General features: G+C 39.5%; 2 protein-coding genes across 3 annotated transcripts; one reads left to right on the forward strand and one right to left on the reverse strand.

Moving 5' to 3' along the window:
- Positions 1-1,214: 1,214 nt before the first annotated feature.
- Positions 1,215-3,498, reverse strand: LOC114468658 (trichohyalin-like). The gene has a single exon (XM_028455683.1). The coding sequence runs from the start codon at positions 3,447-3,449 to the stop codon at positions 1,242-1,244; it is 2,208 nt and encodes a 735-aa protein (XP_028311484.1). The 5' UTR covers positions 3,450-3,498; the 3' UTR covers positions 1,215-1,241.
- Positions 3,499-6,092: 2,594 nt separating this feature from the next.
- Positions 6,093-19,062, forward strand: LOC114468642 (uncharacterized). 2 transcript variants are annotated; one of them, XM_028455673.1, is made up of 7 exons: positions 6,093-6,406; positions 10,925-11,220; positions 12,377-12,441; positions 12,535-12,692; positions 13,962-14,405; positions 15,129-16,408; positions 17,731-19,062. In XM_028455673.1, exons 1-7 carry the CDS (start codon positions 6,157-6,159, stop codon positions 18,331-18,333), a joined length of 3,096 nt encoding a protein of 1,031 aa, XP_028311474.1. In that variant the 5' UTR covers positions 6,093-6,156; the 3' UTR covers positions 18,334-19,062. The 2 variants fall into 2 exon arrangements, with proteins under 2 accessions (XP_028311474.1, XP_028311466.1); XM_028455665.1 differs by lacking the exon at positions 6,093-6,406 and adding an exon at positions 9,449-10,043.

The raw sequence follows: 19,062 nt of genomic DNA on the forward strand, positions 1-19,062 counted from the left end.
GACATGTGTGACATTAGGTGGAAAAGTGGTGAAAAGGGTTTAAAAGTGCTGAAAATGTCTTGAAATTGGACATGAAGGGGTCATAAATGGGAGTAATGTAGCAAAAAATGCATTAAAAAAAGTGATGAAAATAGGTTAAAATATGGCAAGTTTGGTGTAGTATTAGAAAAAGGGTAAAAATAAGCGAAAATTGGCTTAAATTGTTCAAAAAATATTCTTAGTTTCTTGAAGGCATCTGGCGACCTCTTCCCAGTGTGGACCCCAAATGGGGTCCTGACTCCATGGTTGAGAACCCCTACCTTAAAGGAGCATTTAGTTCATGTTTGTACCTTCAGGAACAGATCTGTTCTTTATATGTCTGCAACCAAGGACAAGAACAGATCTGGAGTTCATATTGAGTTGATTGTTTTAAAAGAAGAATAAACTAGAAAATAATAAGAGTCACCTTTTGACCTTAAAGTCTGATGTTCTTCTTGTTTTCCTCTCGTTGGTCTCTCCTACCTCCTCCTCTGTGTGTGTGTGTGTGTGTGTGTGTGTGCGTTCACCTTCACACTCTTTTCTAAAGAACATTGGTGAGTGTTTGGCTTTAAAAAATTGGGATTTGTTGAAATATTTTCTTCTTTTTACCTTTAATTGACATTGAAAATGTCCATACAATAAATTATATAATTTGATACTTAGGTAAAATGTATTAAAAAAAAAAAAAAAAACCCTTGATCAATATTTTTGTTATTTCATTTGTGGTTGTTGAACTGTGTTTAATTCATGTTTGTAGATGTTGTCCATTGATGTATAACTGAGGAGGTTGTTGCATGTTATCTGGTTTGTTAATGAAAAATAAATAAAAACTTTTGAGATTAGGTCACATGACTTCCTTCAACAATAATTTTATTCCATCAAATGACAAAAAAAAAAACACACATTTATTTCAATTTTAATTCAAAAACATTTTTGCTTTCTCTCCCGCTATTTTATATATATATATATGAAAGCTGAAAGTGCTGTTTGCTGGCCAGAGACAGCAGGGGGGGTGAAAGACCCCCCAATCACCCCATAAACACTTGTATTACCCTCACAGGGACTATGAAAATGACTTATTAAGGTGAAAAAGTGACTTAGTTCTGCTTTAAATAAGGTTTAATGATGATGTTTTGCTCAGATTGACTAAAACCTTCTGATGTGACTTTGATGATGTTTTTTCTGTTCGTGTTGCTTTGATGTTATTTCTGATTATTTCCGGCTCAGCTCTGCCCTTTGATGTCGGGACCTCCCAGTCTTCTGTTAAACTCCATCAGGTGCTGGTGCAGCAGAGCGCTGATCTTCCCCACCTGTGTCCCTCTGCTCTGCAGGAGCTCCATCAGAGAGGTTGTGGAGTAGAGCAGCTCCTCCATCCTGCTCTCCTGCTCCTGCGTCACCTCTGCGTCTTCTCTCCACTTCTCCTGTAAGGCCTCCCTCAGGGCCTCCGTGTCGTGCCTGAGGACCTGCGTGTCCTGGAGGTATCCATCCCTATCCCGCCGTGCCCTGTGGACCTCCTCCGTCATCCTCCTGATGGCGAGGTAGAACCTGCTGTTCTCCATCTGGACCTGCTCCAGGGAAGTCCTGCTGCTGTAGAGTTGCACCTCTTCTGCTCGCAGCGCTGAAGTCTGCAGGAAGAGGGTCTCCATGTGACGCTCCTGGAGCTCCTGGAGATCCAGTTTCAGCTTCTCCCTGGACTTCAGGAGGCTGCTGGTTTTTTTCTCCAGGTCGTGGATGGAGTCCTCCAGCTCACATTTGTTCCTCTCCAGCTCCTGGTGGAGCTTCATCAGACTCTGGTTCCTGTTCAGCTTCTCCTCACACATCTCCTCCTCCTGCCTAAGGAGGACCATCTTCTGCTCCAGCTCCCTCTGCTTCTCCTGGATGCTCCTCACTAGGTTCTCCATTTCTTCTCGGTTCTCCTGCAGCTCTTTCTGACGCCTGTTTTCTACTTGTCTAGATTCTGTCTCTGATTGGAGGACGTGTTTCCTCAGCAGCTCGAGGTCAACGCTCTTCGGCTGACGCTGCAGGAGTGCCGCTTCTTCTCGCTGCAGCTCCTGGTACCTCCTCCTCATGACGCCGATGCTGGAGTTCATCTGCTCCTCGTGCTCCTGCTGAGTCGTCCTCAGCTGCTCCAGTTGCTGATGAAGCTGCTCCATTTCGTCCTCCAGTTGGAGGACCAACCTCCACTCGGTTTCCAGGTTACCGCGGAGCTCCTCCTGGTTCTTCTGGAACAAACGCCTGTTGATGGCGTCCTTTTCCTGGAGCTCTCTGGTCCTCTTCTCCATCTCTTTGATCTGCTGTCGGTACCTGATGATGGAGGTGATTCTCTCCTCCAGCTGCAGCGTGGAGCGCTCCAGCTGCTGTGAAACAACCGTGACCTCCGCGCGTGTCTTCTCCTCTTCTTCACGCTGATGCTTGTGCACCTGTTGAATGTGAGTGATTTTTTCCTGGAGAGCGCGACTCGTTACTCTATCTTCTTCCATCTCGCTCTCCGCTGTGACCGATTCTTCTTGGAGCTTCGTCACAGCGATCCTGAAGGCTTCATCCAACTCCTGAGGTTTCTTCTCCAAACGTTCTCGCTGCTTTTCCAGCTCCTGGTGCATTTGGGTTTCCTCCTGGACTCGTTTCTCATGTTGGGACAGAGATGTTCTCAGTTTTTCTACGTTGTTTTCCAGTTTTGCAGCTTGTGCTGAAAGATCGTTGAGGCTTCTCTGAGCTTCTTCCTTCCTTTGGTTCACCTTCTCCAGCTCACTCCTTCTCATCCTGATCACTTCTTCCTGTTTTTTTATCTTCTCCTCCATCTTCTCCTCTTCTTTGGACAGACTCTCCTTCTCTGCATTGAATGCGTTTCTCTCCAGGGTCATCTTCTGCTGCAGTGTTACTTTGTGGTGCTCCACAGCAGCGATGGAGGACTCCACCTCCTCCGTCAGCCTTTGGGTTTCTAGAAGCTTCTCCTGCAGGGTGGTCTTCAGGCTGATTTCCTCCTCCAGTGAAGCGTTGAGGGTGTCCTGCTCTGCTTTAGCTCTCTCTATCTCAGCACACATAGCTTGGTTCTGCTGCAGTAGCTCATCGTGTCTGGCTGTGGCCTCCTGGTGGAGCTTAGAAGCTACTCCCAGCTCCTCACGAAGCTTCTCTATCTCAGCAGAGTTGGACTCCCAAACAGCAGCCACTCCTGACTGTAGGTCGTGGCTCGTTTTCTCACTAAGCTGTTGGATTTTGTGTCTCAGCTCACTGTTTTCGTTGGTTTCCACGTCCAGGAGCTCGTGAGCGGCGCGTCTTTCCGCCTCCAGGTCGGACACGGCGGCTGATATCAGGGCCAGGTGTCGATGAGCCTCCGGCGGGGCTCCGTGCTCCGTCAGCCCCTCGTCCAGCTCCTTCAGACGCTCCAGAGCGACCGTGACGCCCGGGAACTCCGGAACCAAACACAAAGCCATCGTTTTACACCTTTAAAATGTTCCTGCACCGCGTTATTAGCAACACTCAGGAGAGTCCGGTAACTTTACCGTCGCTAAGGCAACAGTAGCGAGGCAACGGTGAGGGGTCAAAAACTTTAGCAGCGGATTAAAAATTCATCATTTTTTATTATTAGTACTAATAAAATAATGATTATTAATTATTTAATAGAATGCATTATTATTATTATTATTATTATTATTATTATTATTATTATTATTATTACTACCAAAAGTTATTATTAATTAATTTTATAGATATACGACTGTAAAAACCACAGATAATGAAATGGATGGACTACGATTTCATTAAAAATATATATATATATTTTTGTCTGTTTAAATCCTGTTTTTATATATATATATGATGATAGGATTTATTAGTAATACGTTTTGTTGAAATATTTGTTTAGATTTGTTTTGAAAATCAAAATTCTATGGAAAAAAATTTTTTTCTAATCGATTGGGAAAAATACATATCAGTGTATAACAAGTGGATAGAAATTTTTTGGTGTAATCTTATCATCAACAAATGCAGGTGATCCACACACAACTTTCACCATGTGAACCACAAAATATACAAATATTTCCTCCTAACTAATAACTTCATTCCAAGGATAAATTGACTTAAAGTATCTTCTGTTAACATTTCAGTTTTTAGTATAAAAAACTTCCTCAAAGTTGTTTTTAGAAATAAGTTTTAAGGACTGTGCAGTAAACAAGGCAGATTTCCATCATGTATTTACGTGTTATTATGCGTATTTTTGTAGTGTTATATGGCAACCCTGCCTGTCGCACCTCTCTGCCGTCAGTCGGCTCGTGATGCCGTAAAAACTATAGAGCTAGTGCAGATAGAAAACTCACCCTCAAACAAACAATGATGTGATGTTTGGGGATAGATGCAGGTCGTTTGGTAAAATTAAGTATATTTTTTATTTCTCCAACATTTATTATTATTATTATTATTATTATTATTATTATTGTTGTTGTTGTTGTTGTTGTTGTTGTTGTTGTTTCTAAATAAATGTGTTGGACAATTTGCTTTTTTGCATTCACACAATAATTTTTTTTAGTCAGAATTTTAAAAATACACACATTGAATTATGTGATTCATATAAAAATATTTAAATTCAAATGATTGTCTGCAATTTGACCAAAATAAATGAATAAATCCAAAAGCATATTCCCCAACCATTTAAATCGTTTTAGAATAAAAAATCTGGCAGATTATTGGTCAAGTAAATACATGACATCCGTCTCGTTTTCTTTTGTTACAATTAAACGTTTATTGTCCAAATATTCTAGCATTTCTAAATTTCAGTTCTTTATTTAGGTTTGAAATGTGTCCCAGAAAACCTTTACGCACGGTCAACTATAAAACAAACGTACTTCAGCTTCTTTTTCTGACGCACAGAACACACACACGCATACACACACACACACACACGCAAAATATCAACAACTGCTTAGAAACAAATTCAGTTCTCAGTTGGATGGCCTTTGATTATATGTTAATATACAACATAATTTTTCCAACTCTATTGTAACCTTTTTAACTTATTTAACTGTGTGTCTTGTTTATTTTTAAAACTGTTTCTATGTTTTATGAATGAATGTTTGACAGTGCACTTTGAGCTACTTGCACCTTCTTTTCCAATGTGGTTTTATACTGCAAATGGCAAATAAACTGAAAAATAATAATTATTAGTCAGCTTTTCAACATTATGTAAAAAATGACACCACAAGGCAATACATACCATATAAATCATAACTTATCAGGCATCGAGTGTTGACGCAAACCTTTTTCATCATGTATGTTTTTAATACTTTCTATATGTGTTTATCAAGTGGTTTATATTTGTAATTTAATTAGAATCTGATAGAAAATATTTTTATTGTCATTGTAGTTCACAAAGAAGTTTGGCTGCTTCTCCACTTGGGTGTAAAAGAAAAGAGAATAATAATAATAATTATAATACAGGGAGAAACTAAAATGTAGCACTATGATTTAAAAAAAAAAAAAGTGAGAAAGATAAAATAAAAGAAAGTGACATCAGATTAGATATATAAGGAAGATTATGATTTTTTTTCTTTTTTTAAAGAGAGAAAGATAAAATAAATGAAAGTAACATCAGAGGATGAAGATCACTGAAAAAAAAAAAGGACTGGAAAAAAAAATCAAGACAAAACAAAAATATTTCAAGATTAAAAAACATATGATTTAAAAAAACGTGTTCTACAAATATGATTTTATTTTTCTACAATTCTGATTTTATTTTTATTTTATTTTTTCCCCAGTAACTGTTTTTTTTTTTTTTTAAATTTTTTTATCCAGTAGCCCTAATCCTCTTCCGTAGATATAAGGTGTACTGTGGAACAGTACAGTAAAAATTTAAAAAATGCATATATTTTTTATATATTTTTTAAACTTTACAAAAATATTAATAAGCTTTAAACGTGTATCCAAATCATTTTGTATGTTTATTATATGGATTTAATGCACATTTCTTCAAATGTAATGTTTATTGGTTGTATTTTGTCTGTCATTTGTCTGTTTACAAATAAAGTTGAATTGAATTGAATTCATCGTTGTAGAGTCGTATCGCCGCATCGTGTCGCTTCTATGTGCTATAGATCTAGAGCCAGCTCAGCACTCCACAGTCGGGGACGAACCAGCTGCAGCTCCAACATGGACCACCTGGTGAACAAACCCAGGAGTAAGTCCCATGTGTGGCTCTACTTCGGGCTGAAGGCGGATGAACACGGCCAGCCCCTGAACTCCGGTGAGGCGGTGTGTCGGCTGTGCAGGAAGGTGGTTTTGGCAAAGAGCGGGAACACCACCAACCTCCGCAGCCACCTGCAGCGGAGGCACGCGCTCGATTTCCCCAATACCGCCACCGTCACCGCACCGAGCACCGCGGCGATAATCGACAACCAGTGTAGGTTCTTAATCCACTTCACAGCTTTGTGGTTATACATTCCTGCTGCCCTTGGGTGTTTTTAATGCTACTTTACTACAGAAAACCAATCCTGGTGTTGAATTAGTCACTTGTTTAAATAAAGTTATACATGCAACACTCAGGTTTAGGCCTCTTACATTTTTAGTTTTTACATGTTTTGTTTACATAAAAAGGATGCTTCCTTTTTTCTTTTTTTTTGCGCATGCGCACATATTATTCAATGCCACTCCTACAGCCGTCCTTACAGTTGTTACTATGGTAACGACGGATCGATCCAGCCGGTCGATTTCTCTGGCCTAAAAGAAGTCAATAATTTTAAATTAGTTTTTTTAAATGAACAAATACAAAGAAAAAAACACCTTTCACATCTCTGTAAATCCAGCCTGTAAATATGTATATATTCTTATCCTTCATACTTTCATATTACTTGTTATATTTATATTTATATACAGCTTCTATTATTGCATTTGTTTTATCTTTATTGCACTATTTTTCGGGTGTCTTTTGGGTTTTCCTGTGTGTTGCCTTCTGTTGTCTTTTATGTGAGCTGCCATGATGGTACATTTCCCCACTGCGGGATTAATAAAGATACTCTACAGATTATACAAAAAGCTGAAAGACAAAACAAAAACAAATATATATGTAAACCAATGGGAAAAACATTATACCTACAATAAAACAACATATTGGGCTATTGAAAAACATTATTATTATTATTTAGTTTTTTTTTTTTAATAAATAATACAACTCTAGAGACATTTCTACCATAAGGAAGAGATAAAGAACTGGTAAAGAGTTTAAACTCATTCCTCCAGTGGGTGAGGTTAGGCTCGGATTTAAAGAAACTACATTCATGTATATAGCATTTTCTCAACAAAACAATATTAACACCATCTAATTATTAACAAGCAAAGCAAATTTCACATTTGAAACAGTGAATAAATTAAGATGAATCCCTTTCGTTTGAAACCAATATTGAACATGGCTCCAAAAACACTGCACTATGTCACATAAATAGAAAAGATGATCCAGATCCCCAGTCCCGACTTCACAAAATACACAGTAACTAATATCCAAGTTAAATGGGCAAAACTGAATAAACTAAGTGTATAGCATCTTCTTAATTTTGTTCATTTTAAAATCTTTGAGGATGTAATCTATTTTTGTAGAGTGAGTGGAACATGAACTCAAAAAAGTATTTTTAATGAATTATGTTGCTAAACTCAAGGTTACAAAATTCAACTTCATTGATATTAAGCTGCCTTATTATTGTTATTAATAATAATAATAATACATTGAATTTGTACAGTGCTTTTTGGACACTCAAAGACGCTTTACATGGGGAATAAAACCAAACCAAACCAATTTTAATATATTTTGTTTAATCATATTCTTAAGTGACAGTGGATAAATTCTCCTAGTTTACCACATTAGTAGCACTTTGAAATGACAAAGTGTGTTTTTAAAAAATTGAAAACATTATTTTTGAATTTGAGCTTTTCATAGAAAACTGAGAGAAAAGTCTACTTTGTGTTGGCATCCTGTTATTTTTTTTTTTATTTTTTTGCATAATTATGGATCCTCCTGGGTCTGAAATAAAATAAAACGTTTTGATTTTTATTTACTAAGTCAAAGGTCTGGCATCATTAATGTTTCATTATGTTTTGATCTGGTTACAGTAACAGGTGAACGCCACTGCTTTAGATGCTTTTTCCCCCCCAATAACAAATAAATGTCTCTAAAATTGTCTAAATATAACTACTTGCCTTTTATTATCTTAACTTTCACATTCAAGATTGAAATTCAAAACTTTTATTATCATTGAATACAACAAAACCCACCTGTTCAAACGTGCTTTTTTCCGTTTCTTTTTTTTTTATTATTGTTATTTTCTTTGTTTTATGTTTGTCTTATGTAAAGCGGCTTTAAGTCCCCCAAAAAACAGCTATATAAATTTGATGCATTATTATAACAATGTTACATACAATAAAATAAAGAGGCGGATTGGGGCCAATTTTAATGGAGAAATATTTTTTTTTGGCAAATCAAGAATAAAGTTGAAATGTCGAGAATAAACTCAAAATACCATATTGTGGTAAAAGTCAAAGGTTTGCTAATAAAATCAAATCAACGTAAGCCTACAAGGGCTAATTTACCGAATAGAATAGAATAGACCTTTATTGATCCCCAGAGGGGAAATTCACAATTAACACAATATAAGAGCAGACAGTGAGAGAATAAATAAATACTACTAGAAAAGACCCTGAAAGCAGCAGTGCATTTCACTTAAAAACGTGAGTTGTCAATCACAACCGTTGCCATAGTAGTGCTTGCAATATGAACCAATTAAATAGCCCAAAAGTCTTCCATGAGTTTGCAACTCAATGTTGATTGGTCGATTGCATTGACAATATTACTAGTTGACTTCCTCTCATGCTTCTCCTTCAGCATGCCAAAAACAAAAACATGTTTTTTTTTTTGTTTTGTTTTTTTTCAAAACTATTTTATGTTAACTTAAAATGTTGCTTTTTTCTTCTTCTTTTTTTTTTTTTTTTAAATTTTGTTTAGCATTTGCTATAATATATTTAATCCAAAAGGAAGAAAAAAAGAAATGTAATTTATGTGACCTTTTCATAACAAATAAAAGCATATGCAAATAGTTTATTTTGAAAATCTGTCATCTTTTTTGACTAAATTACTGAGTTTTAAAAATCTGGTCACCATATAATAAAGTCAAATCTACGGAAGTGGACGAGGGCCAAATCACCATATAGATTGATTGATCCCTAGAGGGTAAATTCATATTTGCAGCTACACAATATAACAGCAGATAGTAAGAACAAACATACATACTAACATTGGATAATTGTGCAAAATGTAAGACTGTTTATGGTGCTGTGTGTGTAACAAAAAAGACAAGAATAACACATCACTGGTACACAGACATGTTGTGAAATGTGACTGAGTGGCTCTTTAATGTAATGGATGTGATGGTGGTCCTGTTTATTTAATGCACAGAAGCTAGCTGTTGTGTGTAGCTTTGAGTTAAGATGGCGGCCATTTGCTTGTTTTCCGAACAAAGACCCGAAAACCGACAGTGTCCGATCATCGTTTCTATGGTAACCAACCCCTCTGCCAACGTCTCTTCTTCGTGGCTTTTGTTAAAATCATAAACGCTGTGTCACGGTGGAAGGGCGCCCTCTGCGGCCACTGTATTTAGTGGCCCGAGGCTTTGTTTTTAGCACCGGAAAGAAAAGCACAAGCGTGTGGTTTTAGGCTCCACGGGGAAAGATGTCGGCGGCGTGGAGGCATTTTACATTAGAATATGAGGACAGTCCCACGGCTGTTTGTATCCACTGTAACCGCGGAGTGGCCCGAGGTGGAAGTGTCCGTTCATCGTTCAACACGAGCAACATGATCGCCCACCTGAAAGGAAGGCACGCGGAGGCGTACAGCGCGTTCAAAGCCGCCTCGGAGAAAAGAAAGTCTGCTCGCATACAGCGAACCGTGGGCTTCAGGAAAAAGGAGAATTTCAGCAGAACCTGGACTCTGTCAGACGAGGAGCTGGACCCTTCGTTTGGGACAAAAAAGCGGCGTAACGCGCGGAAAACAACAGGTTTTATTTAATTCATTTTCCGAAGCTTTACGGTGTTTGTTATAATCCCACAGGTGTCCTCACAGGAGCTCTGGATCAGGTTTTACTATAATAATAATAATAATAACAACAAATAATATATTATTATTAAAGTGGGCCTGAGCTGCTACACTGTTACATTTTTTTTTATTTGAATTTTATTCAGCTTTTTAATAATGAAGAGAAAAGCTGCAGCAAAAAAATTTAAATATACCCAATACAATTCAAGATAATGAAAAATAACGCTATATATATTATTAAAAAAAAACTCAGAAGAAAAAACACAGATAAAAAAGTGTATAATTTAAAGATGCAAATGTGTAATATAATTTTATGTATTTATTTTTTATATTATATTCTGAATATTCTGTATCTGTGTGCCTTTCCCTTTAATGCAATATGTTTAAATCAGTGGCAGAAATGTTGAATAATGCAGAATATGAAAGAACACAAATTAAATCTCAGTATCTTTATGATAATAATGTTAAGGGGAAAAAAGAAGCAATAATTACTTCTGCACTCACTGAAAAAATGGAAATCATCAGAAAGTGATAATTTTAAAGTGAAGTGAAGCTGTGGTATTATTGTAAACAGGAAAGCTGTTTGTAAATCTTTTTTTCTGTTTTGATATAGAAACCTTTTTTTTAGTGTGTTTATATCCAGGTAACAATATATTTGCACCACTGATATTTGTGTATTTGCATCATATATTTAAACAATCATTATTCTATATTATTGATTATATTTCTGTTTGTTGTTTTTTGTTGCAAAGTAATTCCATTGTTCAGCACTGCTGTACGTTTGACAATAATTTTCTTTAATCCTGTTGTTAATGATATTTTCCTGCTCTGATGTTCCTCCAGCTTCAGATCTGAACAATGAGGACTTCTTCGAGGACACTCCTCTTCTCCAGGCCATCGCCGACCCCAGTGCGTACGTGGCCGACGCGGCGCTGCCGCCCGGCGACCCGTGGCTCAGCGGGGGGCCGAGTCGAGCTGCGCTGTCGTTGCCGTCCTTTCTCAGCCTGTGCGATGACGCCTGCTCGTCCGAGTCCAAGGTGTTTGCCAAGTGCCAGCTGCAGCAGGGGATCATGTTTGGGCCCTTCGTCGGAGAAATATGCCGAGGACAAATGCCGGCCAGCTTCAAATACTCCTGGGCTGTGAGTAACCAAGTAACGTTTTCAAAACGATTTCTGTTTTCACTTCAAAACAGGCTCTTAAAGTGTTTTGATATAAATTCAGCAGGGTTCTCACCAGCAGTGTTGAGCGTAGGGGCCCCCAACATTGTAATTTTTCTCCCCTATTCTCAGTTTTTAGCACCGTATGGGGGATTTTCTGTTTTTTAATCAGTACCGTCGTAATAAATGTTGCACACTTTTACACAAAAGGGACTTCTGGGTGTGCACGGGTTGTTTAAACTCTTTTTAATCTAAATAACGAGGAAGCACATAAATCAGTCAGCTCCAAACTCACAAGTTGGATTTTTCTCGCAATTGACGTCACTTAGCGGAAACTCCTCCTCCTGAAAACTCTGGCTCCTCCTACCCTATCTAAGAATGTGACCTCCTCCCTCTCAAACTACCTCACAGGTAAAACTAACACTGCCATTTAATATAGAATAAGAGCCTTAAAAGACGTGGATATAATAAAAAGAGTGGATGGACGGAGGCATAAACATGCAGACTTTAACACGGACACATGGGCTTATTAAACACACGGACCTCGGCAAACGTAATGGCTTCATCGAGGACATGAAGCAACAGAGCTGCACTATTGATGCGTGGATCATTATAAAGTTTATTTTTCACTCATCGTCCTGTATAGTGGAGGCAGAGCAACTGTTGCATTAACCGCTAGCTTTGATTGACCAAAGTACGGACTTCTATCTCTCTTTTCTGCTGCTCTCTCTCTCTCCTGCCCTGCGGACCAAAGTGAAACCGTGTGTTATCATTGAGCTTCTGCTTCTAAACTACAATCAAAATAAAGGTGGAAACAGTTCTCATGTGGATTTCAATGTTGTAGCCAAAAATAAAACATTTGTTGTGTTTTTCCCAATAGACGTGTATATGATACGTCACGTTCGCCCACTGTCCAATCAGAACCCTTCCAACCCCCAGACCTAAAGCAGAATTAAATAAAGCCAAATAAACCGTTTTCCATGTTAAACCTCAATTCGGAATGACTATTTCCATGTAAACACAAAGCAGAACACTTTGATTCCCAACCCACCACTGCAAACTGAATTTCCCCTTGGGGATAAATAAAGTCTTCTAATTCTGATTCTGATTCATCCCTAATTGATTGTGTTTTTTGCAGATCAGGGACGACTCGTCCTTCTTCTACGTAGACGCTACAAATGAGAACAAATCCAATTGGATGAGGTGGGCGGTTCTGTTGGTCACATGATGTTCCTTTCACATGTGATTCGTCTACATGTTTTTTTTTTTTTTACCAAATGGCTCGTCATGTTTCAGGTACGTGAGGTACACCAGCTGTGAGGAGGTGCATAACCTGGCCGTCTTCCAGTTTTACCGACACATCTACTACAGGGTCTCCCGGCCTGTTTCGGAAGGGGCGGAGTTACGGGTGTGGATTGGAAAAGACTATGCCTCCCTGCTGGGTCTGGGAATCAGTGAGTAACGATCCTGGTCCCTGTAGGACTGAGGCTCCTTAGTCACTCGTTGGGCACCGTTTTTGAAGTCTTGTGATTTTATTTTGAAAGGGATTTAAAAAAAAAAAAAAAAAAAAGCTTTCTGTGTACATCTCAGTAAGAACCAACAGGTTATTACTTATTAGCTAATTCTGCTTTGATTGAGCAGATTTTATTCATAATAATAGATCCACCATAATTCTCACTGGCATGAAAACCACCGCCTCAATACAACTTAACGGTCACTGATAACTACAATAACTCCAAAACAAATCACCATGAACCTCAGTTAACGTCTCCCTTTTTCACTTTCAGAGCTGCCAAATTATTTTTGTCACGTCAACATCATATCTCCTCCTCTTTTCCTATTTAGATACTTTACTACCTAATAATAAACTTCGAGAAATCATACCAAACATGCTATATAGTAGGGGTGGGTATTGGTAAGAATGTTGCGATGCAATGCGTGTCACAATACTTTGGTTGCAATACGATATCACGATATTCTACCCAGCTAATGTCAAAACTATTTGCTTCAAAACATCCTATTTATTATTTATTATTAGTGTTTTTGCACATTTTCTCTGAAAAAAAGAAAATGCAGTGTTACACACTGCCATCATAAAATATAGTGCAACAAGTTTCTTTTCACTGAAACTACTATGTAGAATTCTCAAAGTAACCATGACAACATAATGACAGCATTGTAACAACTGTAAGTGAGAACATTAAGGATAAAGCACCATGAGTTACTGATAATGCATAAAAATAAGAAAAAATAATTTATCCTATTGTATCAGTTTAAACACTGATCTGAACAGATTATATGAAAATAAAATGTCTGCATACATGAATATTACAGGCATTACACACTGCCATCATAAAATCAAGTGCATCTAATAACCATTGCAACACAATGAAAGCATTGTAACCACTGAAATATTGCACAAATATACAAAACTATTGATTAAATATCAGAAGAAATTAAACGGTAAAAAGTTTTTAGTGGCACATTGTGCGAGCTAAGATAAATACCAAACATACGTATCATTACCTCATTGATCATTACGTAACAGATCTACAACGTGGAAATATCCACTTTGTAGGCACTAGTACGCAGTTTAGGTGGTAAATGAAATGGTTTGAAATGCCAGTGTGAAACTCTCATTCATATCAGTCTACTGTGGATTTATTATAAAGATGTTTGTCTAAAGCTGACGTTTCTTCTTCTGTGTTGGACGGTGTCTGCAGGTGATGACGGGGTGAGGTGTGAAATTGGAGAAAAGGAAACCGCTCTGAATCAGCTGCAGGACATTCAGGTGGTGACTCTCCCAAAGCCCAGCAGCACCTCCTCCTGGCCCGACAACAGCCAATCACAGAGCCCCGTGCCCGTCTTCTGCGAGGCCACCGCGGTGTCCAACTCCAGCGAGGCCGGCACCGCCTTCCAGATCTCCGTCCGCGGCTCCCATCCAATAGAACGCTACGACTGCCTTCCCGGCACCGAGAAGCTGCTCGGCAGCGTCAGCCCGTTTTTTGGCCTGGAGCCGGATTCCAGCGGGAAACCTGCCGACCCCAATACCGCGGTGTGCAAACTGTGCATGGAGCGCGTGGCCTGTGGTGACATTCAGAGCCATCTGATGCACAGACACGACATTAGGCCCCCAGACAGCAGCAAGGATCGGACTGTCACCAAAGGTAAACGTACACGTCAACACACACAAAATAAAGTCCTTGTGTTTTATAAATAGTTCATACAAACATGTTGAAAAATTCCATTTGCACAAAAGCCTGATTTAGTGACAATCTGAAGAATCTGTTTTTTTGAAGGGGGTCGCCAGATGCCTTTAAGAAACTAAGAATATTTTTTGAACAAATTTTGGTTGTTTTTTTACCATATTTTTGCCCCTTTTAATGCAATTTCCACCATTACTGCCATTTCTGCCTCTTGAATTTCAATGTTTTTTGCACATTTTTTTCCACTTAGAAAAGGTTTTCAGCACTTATAAACCCTTTTCCGCCCCTTTCCACCTAATGTCACATATCTTGACCCATTTTAGTTTTTTTAACCTCTTACCATATTTCGTGCTTATTTTTGCCAATTTAACCACATTCACGACTAGTTATTCTCATCAAATGCCAGTTTAAACTAATTGTTCCTACTTTTAAGTTAATATTAACACTTTGAACCCTATTTATCACTCAAATTTGCACCTTTTAACCAGTTTCTGTGGTTTTTAAAATCCCATTTCACCACCTTTTCCGCCATTTTTGGTCACTTTTAACCAATTTTATTTCTGTTTAAAACCAGGATTTACATCTTTCAGATAACTGTATACTATGGGGCACATAGTATATAGTCACACAGATCAGAAAATGGGTAGCCATATAGACTAATTCCCATATTTCTCTCCATCACAGGCCAACAGCGAGTCCCACATGTTGGTTACTCTGCTACTGCACAGTCGTCTTCCATGACCGACGCCATCACTAACTTCCTGATCACAGATCTTCTCCCTCTGGCGCTGGTGGAGGGCGAAGGTTTCAAACAGATGATCCACACACTGTTGCCGTCCTACAGACAGCTGCCGATGCTTCCACATCTGGATCACGTTCTAAGGAACAGCTTCATCCGGGGAAAGCAGCGCCTGGCTCAGCTGCTGAGGGGCAGCGGGAGAAGCTACGACGCGAGTAGCGACGTGGGTCACTCTGTGTCGCTGAGCGCCGACGTTTGGGTTTACAGGGGCCAGGCTAGCACGGAGCGCTACGTCACGCTGTGGGCTCATCTCATAGACGCCCACTTTTACGCCCATAACCTGTGTTTGGGAACGCAGAGGTTGAGAGAGGCGGAGAAAGGCGCCTCCAGCCTCCAGACCTTGGAGATCCAGGCGAGATCGATGGCGGAGGAATGGGGAATAACGCAGCCTCTCCTCGTTCTGTTCGGAGGAGAATGGAGGAACCCGACGAATGGAAACATCGCTGCAGAAGGCGAGCGTCCAAACTCAACGACGGAGGACGTGGTTCCAGAACGCTCTCGCCGCAGTCGGACGTTCCCTCCTGTCCCGTGCTTCTTCAGCACCATGCAGCACTGCGTAGAGGAGCTGATAGCGCTCCCGCTCGTCTCCAAATCTCTCCGTCACGTCCAGGTTTTCCTCTACGGGTTGCTCCTCAGCAGGGATCTGGATTCGTGCTTCCCGATGGGTCTGACCAGTGCGGAGAAAACAGGATTAAAGTCCTGGGCTCACGGTCGGCCCACATGGAACCAGCTGTACCTGCTCCTCAATGTGCTGGTCAAGCACAAAATGCTTTTCCACGAGGAAAGGAAAAAAACAACGGAGGACGACACCGCGTCAGACTGCTCCGGTTCATCGGACTCCCAAACCAACGCTCTGCCCTCGCAGTCCGACTGGAAGGTTCTGGAGGAGCTGTGTCAGGTTCTCAAACCGCTGGACGTGGCCTGTCGGACTCTCGCCAAGGACAAGTTTCCTCGTCTGTCGCTGGTGAAGCCAATCCTCACCGGCCTGCTGTCACGCCACCTCACCACGCGCTCCGACCAATCCTCGTCCGTCCTAACGGAAGCAAAGGCCATGATACGGGGTCACCTGACCCGGAGCTACGACCACCCCGAGGTTAGCCGAGCTCTCAGCATAGCGTGTTCGCTCGACCCGCAGTTCCACGGGCTGACCTTCATGGAGGAGGAGGTGAGGCACAAACTCCTGTTGTAAAAACATGTCTAAATTCCTTGGTGTGATGTCGACAGGGTGGAGTCAATTACTGTACATTTTTAAATTACAATTACGTCTTTAGTTATTCGTGTTCAATTGCAACTCAATTAAGTTTATGATTATCTGCATTTTTTCTAAAGTTCAATTACAATTAATCACAATTACTGAGCCTGAATTAAATAACCCCATAAAACTCAACCTTCCTCTTTTGTTAGCTTTCTTTTAGCATCTCAACTCAACTGCATTTATTTACAGTATAAAGCACCTTTCATACATAATGTAGGGCCCTATAAAATCCGTTTTATTTATTTTTTTCGAAATTTTGTGTTTTCAACATTAGTTTTAAAATTCAATTTAAAAATAAAAAATACCAATCAAATTTTTAGGAAAATATTAGTTTTTTAACTCCTGTGAGGAAACAAAATAAATACTAATAAAAAAAAAAAAGAAAACTATGATTAAACAAAAATGTATGTCAAAAATAAAAATGTATTTTAAAATAACGAGTAAGATACAATTAAAAGGTAAATATAAGTTACTGACATGAATTATTTTGACTGCTCCTTTTTAATTATTCATGTCATATAAAGATGTATGAGAACAGCATTAATGTCACCCAATTTCCCCTCAGGGATCAATGGTTTACTGAATCTGATCAGGTTTATTGATTAGTGATTTGAGTTTTGATCAACTTAATTTAAATTAACCTAATTTAAATGATCCTGATGAAAATAAATCCCCCAAAAAAATAAAGGAATATTTTTCAGTCATTTGTCTACATTCCCATTTTGTAAAATAAATCGTGAGAGAATCGTATCGTGAATCGAATCGTATCGGGAGTTGAGTGAATCGTTACATCCCTAGTATTAATGTTTTTTGAGTGAGCCTTTTTTGTGTCCGTTTACACCTCGATTGCTTTTTTTTTTTGGTTTTTTTAATGGTAAAATGATCCTGGAGAACTGACAGGTAAACCTCATATGACACATATTTTTAATAATTATTAACTACTGTACATATGTGTATGTGTAAGCCATAGAACCTTAACATGGTTCCCCAGGTTTTCCTTTAATTAAATTGTAAATGACAGTTTTTCTTGAATTTTAATGTCAATTACAATTACAAAGTTAATTATCTGAACTCAATTGCAATTAAATTACAATTATAATTACAGCAACAGATTTTTCAATTACAAATACAGTTATAATTCATTATAATTAATTACCAATTCAGCAATTACACCTATTATTGATCCCAACCCTAGACAACACTAACGTGTTTCCTTCCCTGTATCGTTCCAGGATCAGATGGCCACGCTTGATTGGATGAAGGAGGAGGCGGTGAAGATGGCAAACGAGGAGAGAAGGCGGAGCTTCAGCAAGAGAAGCTCCTCCCCTGAATCAACTGACTCTAACTCCCAGCGGCGCAGCAAACGTTTAAAAAAGCCCGCCAGCTTCAAGTATCTGATGGACGAAGACGAGGAAGAGGAAGGCAGCGGAGCCGAACCCGAGCACGGTGACGCGGCCGAGACCAACTCCCCCGGCGGTTTGGAGTTCCTGCTCGGTGATCTGATCGGCTCGGCTCAGCGCAGTCAGCGCAGCTCGGTGGAGGAATCCCTCGACGTGGAGACGTCCACGTTCCACACAGAGAAGGCGGCGCCACTCGGCGTGCAGCCATGTCAGTGGTGGAAAACTAAAGCCAGACAGTTCCCCCTGCTGGCCCCGGCCGCCCGCGCCTTCCTGTCCGCTCCGGCAGCGGCCGGTAACGCCACGCAGGAGTTCTTAGGGGACGGAACGGCCTGGAAGAGGTCCAACATCCCCCTGGAAAGTCTGGACGCCATGTTGTTTCTGCATCACAACCCCGAGCTCAGCACCAAGCGGAGCCGTAGAGAGAAGAACCAGTAAACATTCCACCTTAAATCAGTTACAGCCAACATTCCACCTTAAATCAGTTACAGCCAACATTCCACCTTAAATCAGTTACAGTAAACATTCCACCTTAAATCACATCCTCATAGCCAACATTCCACCATAGATGTAAACATTAATGGTCAACATGTCAACACACATCCATTCTACCTGACATTGTCAACATTCCACTTTAAATCGCCAACGTTGGTTTTTCATGACATATGAACAGAAGGTCGTCTTCAACGGACAATAATAATTTAATACAAATAAAATGAAAACACGTGAAAAGTAAAAAAAAAAAAACACCCACAGAACTGTATATCGAATGGTCGATAAATGTCAGAAGTAAATGTAAGTGCGCTGAAAACAAAAAAGAAGTAACCGCTAAAAACTCTTGATAGTGACTGTGTTCTAGTGTTTGACTGACGGACTTCCTTTGAGCAAGTGTTTTTAGTGTTCGTAGCTAATAAAGTGTGTCTGAGTCTGTGCAGAACACGGTGCCTTACCCAGCATGTTTTAGAATGTCCCGTTTTTAATGTTACGTGCGGTTCGTTCGTTTTTGGTGAGAAACCAAAGAGTAGATTTCTTCTACCTCCTCCTGCTCCTCTCTTCACTCCTGTCACTTTACTGAAGCCACTCCCACTCTGAATCAAGACTGAGACTGAGTTTGCCAATTACAAGTTTTGAAATGAGAAAAGCTTGGAATAAAAAAATGTCAACAAA

Source organism: Gouania willdenowi, chromosome 1, assembly GCF_900634775.1.
Source record: "Gouania willdenowi chromosome 1, fGouWil2.1, whole genome shotgun sequence".
NCBI lineage: Eukaryota > Metazoa > Chordata > Actinopteri > Blenniiformes > Gobiesocidae > Gouania > Gouania willdenowi.

Coding starts and splice junctions, on each gene's coding strand:
- LOC114468658 (XM_028455683.1), bottom strand. CDS start 3,449: ATGGCTTTGTGTTTGGTTCCGGAGTTCCCGGGCGTCACGGTCGCTCTG.
- LOC114468642 (XM_028455665.1), top strand. CDS start 9,719: ATGTCGGCGGCGTGGAGGCATTTTACATTAGAATATGAGGACAGTCCC. Junction 11,221..12,376: donor GCTTCAAATACTCCTGGGCT/GTGAGTAACCAA, acceptor TGTTTTTTGCAG/ATCAGGGACGACTCGTCCTT. Junction 12,693..13,961: donor CCTGCTGGGTCTGGGAATCA/GTGAGTAACGAT, acceptor CGGTGTCTGCAG/GTGATGACGGGGTGAGGTGT.